The 11,081-nt window shown below is 46.2% G+C and overlaps 1 protein-coding gene across 1 annotated transcript in view; it reads right to left on the reverse strand.

The window, feature by feature from the left end:
• Serp2 (stress associated endoplasmic reticulum protein family member 2) overlaps nt 1-10,677 on the reverse strand; it is a 24,198-nt gene extending 13,521 nt beyond the window's left edge. Inside the window, 4 exon segments of the mRNA XM_021182550.2 lie at nt 3,691-3,763; nt 10,133-10,250; nt 10,467-10,533; nt 10,536-10,677. Coding sequence (XP_021038209.2) covers nt 3,691-3,763; nt 10,133-10,250; nt 10,467-10,533; nt 10,536-10,590 — 313 coding nt within the window. The 5' untranslated portion in view covers nt 10,591-10,677.
• Between the last annotated feature and the right edge of the window lie 404 nt (nt 10,678-11,081).

The following is an 11,081-nucleotide window of genomic DNA, read 5'->3' on the forward strand; positions in this document are numbered from 1 at the left end:
GAGAGAGAGAGAGAGAGAGAGAGAGAGAGAGAGAGAGAGAGAGAGATGTGTACCAGTTTTAGTAGTAACTTGAAAAGAGATGAGGGCCATTGCTTTTGGGGAGATGGCAGCACATTAAGAGGAGACAAAGAACAGCATCTTGGCCATCATAGCTCACCTATGTAGAGAAGCAAAATGGTCTACCTAGAGAGACTGAATTGGGTGCCATACAGACAGTAGAAGGCAGGTTAGGTAGCGCAGTGGGAAAATGTCTAACATGAAGGAGGTCTTGGGTTTTATCTTCAATATCCCCCAATAGAAACACAAAGATGGGAGGAAATGGGTGGGTATAGTAAGTCTGTTCTCTGAGCCTTATAGGTTCATATCCCAGGGACCTAACAAGCTCATGGGGTCGGGGGAAAGGGGAGGCACAAAACAAAGCCTGCATAGGCAACAGTCACTGCTGGTCACTGAGCATGACCGGACTCTAGGAGAGTCATAGACATGTGGCATTTATGCAAGGCACATGGATTTGAGAAAAGGAGGTCAGACCAGAATGCTCTAACTGGCTTGTGCCAGACAAACTACATTGGAGAGCTAGTGTCCTCACTAGAAAATGTGATACTAGAAAAGAAACATGCATTGGCTGCAGATCATCGACTTATCACTCGGGCAACGGGGATATGGGTCCTGGGACTGGGCTTGTGGGATGCTTATGTCCCTCTGGCACATTCTCTTCCCTCTTGTGAGATTCACCTTCCTGACCCAGTCTGTCTGAGTGCTTACTCAGCTCAACTGCAGGAAGGTCCCTCTTCAGCCCTGTGTGCTGTGGAAGGCTCTTATCCACAATTGCTGAGCTAATGTGGTCAATCTCGGGTATTGTGTCCTGCGCTGCTCCAGCTCCCGTCCTGGCCACCCCTACAGTGTCCACAAGCTCCTAAGGAGTTTGCATTCCAAAACCTGACATAGAGCCAGACTTTAAGGCTGCAAGGTGCAGACATTCAAAGTCAAGTCGAGGAAGGCTGCCTCACTGTGCCCCACGACTTTCTCCAAGTCCAGACCTCTCATTGGTGACTTGGAAGTATAAAATCTGCTCAGAGATCATAGCACTGGGAGATGATAATTATATTTGAGGCTCAAAGTTCAAAACCTATCTGTCTATATCCTGGTCATAAAGCTTAAGAGCACAGATAACTTTTTAATGTAGGCTGGCATCCTTAAGGCAAAGGTTTGTTTTATTTCATTTTCTAAGTGAAAAATTAGGCACAACATCAGAGGCTGTGAATTCCAGGTGAATATATCCATGCAGGGGGAGGTGCTATATTAACAGATCAATCTTGGAAAAAGAATATGTATTGTAAGGATGTATCACCTGTCAATTTAAAAGCCTATGACCTGTGGCTTAGACAGGAAACGTAAGGTGGGATGTCTGGGAGGAGATAAGATTCTGGGATAGAGCCAGGTGCAGGAGGTCCGAGGGTAAAATGTGATGAGATGGACACATGGTACCTGAGCACAGGTAGCCAGCCACGTGGCAGAATGTAGGCTAAAATAAATAGGTATTTTAGTTATGATCTAGTCAGAGTGGAGCCTAGCTATATGGGAGCATGGGGCTTGGAGGAAGAACCAGGGCTTACCTGCAACACAGTCTCTTACATTTGTGTACAATGTTACCACAGATACCTGTTGACCACACCATGTAATACTACTGACTATACTGCATAATAGATCACAAAGTCAACAAACCTCTCACGTACATTTGTGAACTTGGCCACTGTGAAAAGACAGCCAACAGTCAAAAGTTTTCAAATCATATAGCTTTACACTAGAACTTGAAAAGTGAACCAGGTATGTATCTGTAGTATGAGCGGTATCTGGCCATCCATCCACACATCCGCCACCCACTAACCCACCGCAGCACTCACTGCTATGTGTCAAGTACTGTGTAGGATGTACAAACTCGGTGGGAAGGAAACACTGTTTCCCTTGGATGTTCCTGTGGGAGGAGATAGACAATCAGCAAGGAAATGATGTCATTTGAAGAGATGAGGACCAGGGAAAAGGAAAGGGTGTGTTGGGGGATGTGGGTTTTTTTGGGGGTAAAGACGCGCACAGATGTACTTTGAGGCCAGCAACTAAGGTGAAGAAAGACTGGATGGAGCTGATGGCTCGTGGGCCCTGGCTCAAAAGTATGAGGGTTAGACTGGAAATCAGGTCATGGTAACAGAAGCAGGGTAGTACAATCAAGAGTGGTAGTAATCCTCCTGCCTCTGTAGGTCACAGCTCTTCTAGGCTATCTTCTGAAGTTGCTAATGTTGTACTGTAAGAAAGTACATTGGGTGTATCTGGAAGAAGGGTCTAGAACACACATCTTTTGAGGCCAGGTTGAGTCAGCCAGAGGAGTTCCATCTGAAGATGGATCTACCAGGCAGTCATATTCAAGACATCTGCATGCACAGAAGAGAGTGAGGATAGAGTTTTGTGTTGTTGTTGCTCTTGCTTTTGAGACAGGGTCTCACTGTGCAGCCAAGGTTGGCCTTGAACTTTCTGTGTAGCCCAAAGCTGGCCTCAAACTGATGATCCTTCTGCCTTAGCCACCCAAGTATGCATACATTCCAGCATGGATCGTGACAGCCTTTCCTTCTTTGGGAAGTAGGCACCTCATTCCTTGAAACAGTCATGGATTGAATAGATGCATTCAAATCAGTTATGAGGTCACTCATATACTAGGTAGCTTCCCACCAGGGAAATCTGACAAGGCTAAGAATTTTTATTTTTCAAGCAGATAATTTTCTCTTCTTGAAACATCAAGTCCCCTTTAAAATATTTCAAACACAAGCAATGATATCCCCAAGTGCTTCAGATGTTGCCCCTACCCACCCCCAAGAGATTCTGTAACCATGGGAAAGCAATCTCTTGAAGATCAAGGTGCTGTGCCACCAGTAGTGATGGGCATCTCTTGATATGGGAGCACAAGTGTGTCTTGGTGGGATGCCGAAGCATGCACAGGAAGACACAGACTTCTTACATCCCCTGTCCTCAGAAACAGAGGTGACAGAGAAGGATGGGGACCCCTGAAGATATGCCCTGGCATTTAGATAAAGTAATATCCACTTAGCAGGACTGTAGAAACTTAGTACACAGAGCGAGGCTCCACTCACAGCATTCAATCAGAAACTGAATGCTTTCCGTCTTTGCTCATGTCCCTTGTGTATATATGTACACGTATTCACAAGTGTTTAAGCACAGCTCTCTGAACTTGCCAACCCAAATTATCAAGAGACCTGTATCTATGGCTTAGGTCAAAGAATCCGTTCTGTTTGAGATTTCTACAGAATGCGCCAAGGCCTAACTAAGGCCTCTCCCTGTCTTTGGAATGTGGATTTATCTTGGGCAGATAAATATTCTACTTTCTATTCCAAATCTGTATTTCGGTTGTGTGTCCACCGAACAACCCAGCTGACCTTCACAGCATCTATAACACATTTAATTTCTTGTAATCACTTTATGACTATGATTTGATAGTGTATGAACTCTGTCTCGCCATACTTGGAGTAGAAAATAAATAAAAGCCCATAAAGATTAAGGTTTAAGGCTGCAATGAACTTGAACCCCAAATCAATACTTCTTTGTGTGTTTAGGTTGTGGACAAAAACATGGTTTCTCAAGGACAGCGGAGAACACAGGCTATAATTCAGTGAAATACCATACCTGAGCCACAGACAACAAAAACAAACAGGGCCAGCAGCCATGGCCCAACAGGATATTTCTCTTCTTGTGGCCTCTGTAAGGGAATAGAAAAATTAAGGTTAGGTTCACTGATTTGGGAAACATTTACAGGGTGCTGCTAGGTATTGTACATGCTGAGGAGCCTACTGGGGATGAGTGACAGACTCTTGGGATCCTACTGGGTGCAGCTCTTAGTGGGTTTATATGGCTGAGTAAAGCTAGTTATAAAAGTCTGGGCGGAATTCTGTAGAACAAGTCATTTATTACTGTATTACTATTTATGAATTTGGTGTTCTAAAATGTTATAGAGGTGAATGAGGTGTATATGGTGATTCTAAAGGGGAGCGATATTAACAATAACGGCGCCGCTCTGTCGAAAGCATAGTCCAGGTCGTCCACGTGTGAGTCCAAATGGCTCAGTGCAAGAGTTACTATTATTGTTGTTGTTGTTGTTATTATTATTATTCCTATTTTGCAGTTGATAATTTGAGGTTCAAAGTTTGTTTCTGAGTAAGAGATGGGGTTCAGTTCATTACTGAGCTTGGGTGTCTTTCATGACCAGATTCACCTTTCATTCTTGTGTCTGTGCATTCCCAGAAGAACCAGACATTTTCCCCCAAAACATCAGTATATTAAAAATGAAGAAAGCCCTTGTAACCATAAAAGCATTCTGGGAAGTGGATGGTAAAGGAGCAACCTATTCTAAGAGAGCTGGCAAGCTTTACTGATGCTTACAACTCAGAGGAGTCCCTACACACTGGCAAACAGGACGGCGGCATCTGCAGAGCCTGGCATGCCTGATGCTCTTCTCAGAACAAGAGGCAGGGCGTTGGGGATTGGTTCTAATGCTTTGAATTAATCCAAGCCCCCAAATTGGGAATCTGTGTGTCCAAATCCTGAAGGTCCTTGTCCCCAATAGGTTTTTGATCGATCAATAAAGAGCCAATGGCCAATGGCCGGGCAGATAGATTGAGGCAGAATGTGGGGATTTGCAAGGGTTAGGAACTAGAAGAGAGGAAGAGAGAGATCGCCATGTCTCAGAGGCAGATGGGTCAGATTTAGAGCTGCAGAAGAAAATGCATCCAAAAATGTAGGTGTAGGGAATGCAGCCCTCTGGGTAATCCTAGAAGGTAATGTGGTAGCAAAGATAAAACATAAATGTAGAAGGTATTGAACCAGGAGTACTGGAGGGAAATGTATGCTAGCCACAGGTAGGATTAGAACTGACCAGCCTTTGAGCTAGTCAAGGCATATTTAAAATCAACTGATGTGCTGTGTGTGTGTGTGTGTGTGTGTGTGTGTCTTTCATTCGAGAATCCAGACAGCTCTTGGGTTGCACATGCAACCGGTCCGAAGCACAATGCGGTCGGCTAAACTCGCAGCTACACAAGGGTATAAAACAAATATTCCCTCTGCCAACACCCTTAGGCCTGTGTGCAGATGCCTGTAAAGACCAAATGAATGAACATAACACACTCACGTTTTAGGGAAGATGCCAGAAAAAGCAGGGACTTATCCAACAAAAGAATCAAGAAAAGAATGGGGCAGGGCACAAAACTGGGGTTGCTTCCTCAATAACTTCAGCAAAAGATAGGCTGCAGTCAGTCTAAGCTAAGGAGCACGCAGAGAGAAGCACACAGGTAAAAAAAGGACAATCTGTAAATGTTTGCTTTCGGAGCAAATCACAAACTCAAGCTGTGGGTTTCAATGAAAGGCTGTGAACATTTGAATATATACCCAACATTATAAAGTACGTGCAGAAATACGTCCGTGTCCCTGCAGCTCTGGCAGCTACACATTTAGGAGGTGCACCCTATTAGTGTTCCAAAAGAAGATGAATGGTGCTGCTGTGCACGACAGAATCTTCCAACGTCTTGCGCCAAGTTTTAGTAAAGTTCCGAACAAAACTGAAAAAGCCTTCTTCAATTTGCTTCCCAGAAAAGTTCTTTGTATTAAAGCTACAAAGACATGCTGTATTTATTGATAACTGCCATCTTATATTTAATAATATTCTTCATTTGCTGTTGGCACATACCTAGAATCTCAGCAATGAGGTGGCTAGGTTAGTTTAATTGTGAATTTGAGATTACACAGTAAATTCAAGGCCAGCACAGGCCACATAGGACAGCCATATTTCATTACATAGCTCAGTGGTAGTGCAATTGCCTAGCACACACAAGGCCCTGGTCTTAGTCCCCAGTACTGAAAAAACATAGGATTTTATTTTCCTCTTCCTTTTTCTCCTTCTTTTGATAGATCAAGCCACAATTTTTTAGGTCTCAAATCACCTATTACCTTCTTAGGCTTTTGCCTCAGGCATGTCATTTGTATGACCAAGTACATTTTCTTGAGATTTGTTTATAGCTTAGATTTCTTGACTCCCCTGCGAACATGTTTAATATCCATCTTTCCACTATACTGGAGGCCCCACAAGGACTGGCAATGAGTTTCTTTGAGGTATCAATGCAGAGCAAAGTCTGTCACAGACTTAAAGAAGATAATAAATATTCATTTAAGAATGAGCATGCATGGTTCATGAAATGTGATTTCACAGGTCAGGTAAAATGTGAGTCTACAAAGATTACTGCCCATTTATTTATTTATTTATTTATTTATTTATTTATTTATTGACACAGGCTTTCTTCTAGTCCAGGCTGTCCTCGAACAGAATTACCGGCATGCGACACCATTGCCAGTTTTACATGGTGCTAGGGATGAGGCGCAGGGCGACCTGCATGCTGTGCAAGCAAGTCTACCAATTGAGTGACACACTCAGCTGTCCTTTTAGTAAGACTTTGTAATTGACGGTACCGAGTGGGTCTTCTCTGTATTTTACTTACTAGATACTGAAGTAGAGATCAATGTGTCAACCACAGGTCTATTTTGACTAAAGATTAAAGCCACTCATTCTTTGGCCTTGACCAGCGTACTTCCTGGGGAGTCATAATATAATAGGTCATTGCTTTGGACCAGAAAAGAACCCAGCACTTCTTTAAGAATTTCACAGTATAGCTTTAGTGTGTCACGTAAGATTAGGCAAAACTCATACCAAGCAAACAACAGAGATTTTAAAGTCACTTGAGCAGAGTGTGACATTGGCCCTTCCCTGCTCTCTTCTAGAACTTTACTGTCCTCGTTTCTCTCAGACGCCAATTCCATTGCCACTGTTGGAACTCACAGTACATTATGAAACGATTTACCTCAGCTCTGTGCCCAACAAAGCCAATAAGGGAATCCACGAATCTCTATATGAATCACTGGGCTACTAAGGATGCCAAATGGAGTCCTGTATTTTATACCTACAGTTAAACACAAATTAGACATCTTGTAGCCCGGTGTATGTAATACAAAACCCTTTGGATGACATTCCCCAGTGAATGGAAATTAGTTGTGGGCTTTCGGAGCTCTGGAACACCAGGCTGATCCTAACACCAGTGCATCCCCTTCAGAGAGTCGTAATTTTTCCTGGAAAGGGTGCCAGTACAACCCCACTGGGACAAGCACCATTATAAGCACCATTATACTGCTGCAAAAGACAGAGGAAAAGATTTTCTACAGCGATTCTGTAAAGAGCAAGGCTCACCTCAGACATGAGGGCCCAACACATGAAGGGCTGTCTTTTTCTTTGATAAAATCCTTGCTGGGCAGTTCAGAATCCTACAATCTGAAGTCCCTTTCACCTTGGAGGATTTCCTACTGTCCAATCCCCAAACAGCCCTGCCATTTCTGTTTCTTGTCTCAATCTGCTATCTGGGAGAAAAACATTCATTTACCCAAAGCCATTAGCTAATCTGCCCACATACAGTGACAGAGGCTGACTTCGGAACAGTGAGCTTGGTTTTTCAACTGGAACTTGCAAATCTGTTCCCATTTCTATCCAGAATTAGTCACTCCTGTTTGGCCTCAGAAGGGGACAAGGGACTGAGGTGCATATTTTGCATATCAAAGCAGACCTGGCCTCCAGGTCTCCCAGCATCCCTCAATCCCTACCTGGCATAACCTGCCCCCAACCCTGCCAGCCCAGAGGTTGGGCCAGGGCTGCCCTTCTCTCAGAGGCTCTTCCCTATATATTATCCACACATTTTGGTTTCTCCTCTCCCTATTTCCCTCTCTTTCTTCTATATGCACCCTTCCACTCCCCACCACCCCATGGTGACTTCCGTAGCCTCCTTCTGTGGGGCCAGTGAACTCGCCCAAGAACACCTGAGTAAGCCTGTCTTTAATCAAATCTAATCTGACTTGAATTGGCTCCCTTCACTGACAGAGAAATAACCTAGCAACTTCTACCAGAGTATAACCATGTTGGACTTGTAATTAAAACAACAAGATTCAGGATTTACAGAGAGAAATTTTGTTTTCTTTTTGGATGCCGATCCACTTACAATACGGCTAACCGAAAGACCCTTCAAAACAACTGAAAACAAACATCTATTGGGGCATGGTTTTGAAGCCTTTCATTACAGAATTAAGTCTGGTCAATTACAGGTCCTCAGAGGCGCCAGGCACTGCTGAGGAGGGCCATCCATGGTATAGCAGAACCTGTCAAATGCACTTATGCCATACATTAAATATAATTTAAATGTAGCTGGAAATGTTGAGTTGGATTGCAGATGGCAAGTTATATCCACTCCATGGCGGTTTACCATCTTCTTTTCTTATTTTGAAGCCAATGATTTTTTTTTTTTGCTTTGTTTTAGGCCCTTAACATTCTCTCAAGTTCATAGAGACTGATGGAGAAAATAGCCCTGCAAATTAGTTCTTGGTGTCCTTGCCCTCGCCCCCACATAAGCTGTCAACTGAGATCATTTTACATCTGTTTTGTTTTTTGTTTTTTCGAGACAGGGTTTCTCTGTGTAGCCTTGGCTGTCCTGGAACTCACACTGTAGACCAGGATGGCCTCGAACTCAGAAATCCACCTGCCTCTGCCTCCCGAGTGCTGGGATTAAAGGCATGTGCCACCACTGCCCGGCTTCATTTTACATCTGAACTCAGATTCCTTCCTTCATTAGAAAGAGCCACAGCTACTTATTTCCACTATGCCAGCAAATAGGTATGCCACCTTGAGAAGGAAAAAATGATCTACTTTGAGCATAAAATAATTGCCTTTAATGCCAACTTGGGCAATGGCTCCCTGCCCCGACCCAGTAAAACCTCATAAGGGAAACAGATTCCTGTGAAAAATATGGTTCCCATTCTATGGCGCCTTGGCATTTTGTCCCCTCCAATCATAGCTAAATGCTCTAGTTCCCCAAAAGAAGGGATTTTAAGAGTTACCTCAGCCTGGGGCTGTGTACAAAGCTCTGAGTAGTTTGACGCCATGGCTTCTCTGCCACAATTCTGCTTGGTTTAACAAGAATTCCGGTGTGATGACTACACATCCAGCTTTTCCCCTCAGTTAATCAAACCAACATAATTTCTTTGCTAAAAGGCATTGCCTCATCAAGTCTGCGTTTCCAGACAAACCCCAAGCTTCGGCTGGACTTCCCCATAATCTTATGGGATAATAGATTCCAGGCGCCTTTGCAAACCAGTTCTTCTTCGCAACGATGCAACCCACTCAAGCCTCGGATGGTTCAAAGTCACAGGCCTGACATTTTCTGGAGCAGATAACTTGGTTTCCTAAAGGAAATCTCTGCACCTAAGGTACACAGTTTACTTAAGATTCCAGGGGTAAAGCTTGAATACACAGTCTGGGAGCAAAGGACCTCGGGCTATAAGCTGGTCGCTACAGTTACAGCATCATAATGCGCCAGAATCCACACGGTGAATTATAGGCAGTAACGATGCACTTAAGCGTTGGCTGAGGCGGCTTCATTTTGCAAGAGAAAGAGGAAGGTGAAGAGAAATGTAGCTCGGAATCTCACGCCCTACTTTAAACCATATATATAATATATATGTACACACGCACACACACACACACACACACACACACACACACACACACGCACACGCACACGCACACACGCGCACATACATACACACACACACACACACAGGGAGAAGAGACAGATGATCACAAAAAGGGTGGAAAGAAAAACCTTAGCATGGGGGTGGGGAGAGAGTCCAGGGGCGGAGTCTGGAAGCTGGGGATAAGTGGCATTCTATCATTCGTTCATTCATTCATTCTTTCATTCACCTACTAGGCTCCCAGCCCAGTTGGCTTCACTGGCTCCTAAGATGCAGCTTATAGCCTTTTTCAAGGACGATGGTTTTCTTGGGGAGGCTCCACCAACCAGAGCCCTTTCCGCCCACGAGAAAGCAGAGCAGTCTGCGCCCCCCAGAGCCCGGCTGGGTCCCCCAGCCTGCGGGACCCCGGAGGAGGGGCCGGGAGGCCTGGCTCCGAGCCCACGGCCTGCCCGCCCCGCCCCGCCCCGCCCCGCGGGGTCCTGCCAGCTCGGCCCGGCCGGCGCCGCCCCCGCCTTACCAGGGTTTTGGCTACGTTTCCCCTCTGGGTGATGTTTTTGCTGTGCTTCTCGTTAGCCATCCGGATCCGCTGTTTGGCCACCATGGCTTGGGCGCTTGGGGATGCTCTCGACTCCCACCTGCAAGGATGGCCGGGGTGAGCCGTAGCCGCAGGGCCCCGCGGCTTGCCCGGGCGCTGCAGGTGGCAAGGCACGGCCGAGCCCCGCGCACCCCGCTCCCGGAGCCCCAGCCAGCCGGCTCCAGAGAGAGGCCAGCGCGCGGACGGAAGTAATCTCTCATCTCAGGAAACCCTCTCCGACTTCCTCGCCATCCTTCCGGTCCCCCCAGCTACCTACCCTGCGCGGCCACCGAGGCAGGAGGCGGGAAGCGAGAGGCGGGCGCTGACACAGAGCCGCGCGCCGAGCCAAGGGCACCGTGGCCCAGGGTGTCCGGGTCCTGAGATCGAACGCTGCGGGGCATAGGGTACGGGCGACCCGGCGTTTGTGCGTGCGTGGGGGGTGGGGACGCAGCCGCACCCAGCCTGGTGACCTCTGACTGTTTCCTGACCACCTCGGGACAGGCAGGGATTGGGGCGCTGGTGCTTCAAGCTGAAGGCTAGACTCTAGGCATCGAGCGCTGAGCCTCAGAAGGCAAGCTGAGCCTTGCCAGGTTTGGGTAGTACTGTTGGGAAACACCCCCAAAAGAACCTGCCCTTTAGGTGTCTGAGGAAGCCCCACTTGGCACGTTGTGTTGTGCGAAGAGATACCCTTTGTGACATGGGACGAAGAGCCAAGAAGCCTCTTTCTGGTCCCTGAAAACTGTGGATGAGGGTGGAGTTGGACCAGACCTCACCTTGGCAGTGGTGGTCATCACACTAGCAGATTGCCCCAGAAACCACTGAGTGGATAGAGAGCAAAGGGTTCATGAGCCTACAGTACAGGAAGAATGGATGGCCACTGCCCATAACCAAA

This window comes from Mus caroli, chromosome 14 (genome assembly GCF_900094665.2).
Source record: "Mus caroli chromosome 14, CAROLI_EIJ_v1.1, whole genome shotgun sequence".
Taxonomy (NCBI): domain Eukaryota; kingdom Metazoa; phylum Chordata; class Mammalia; order Rodentia; family Muridae; genus Mus; species Mus caroli.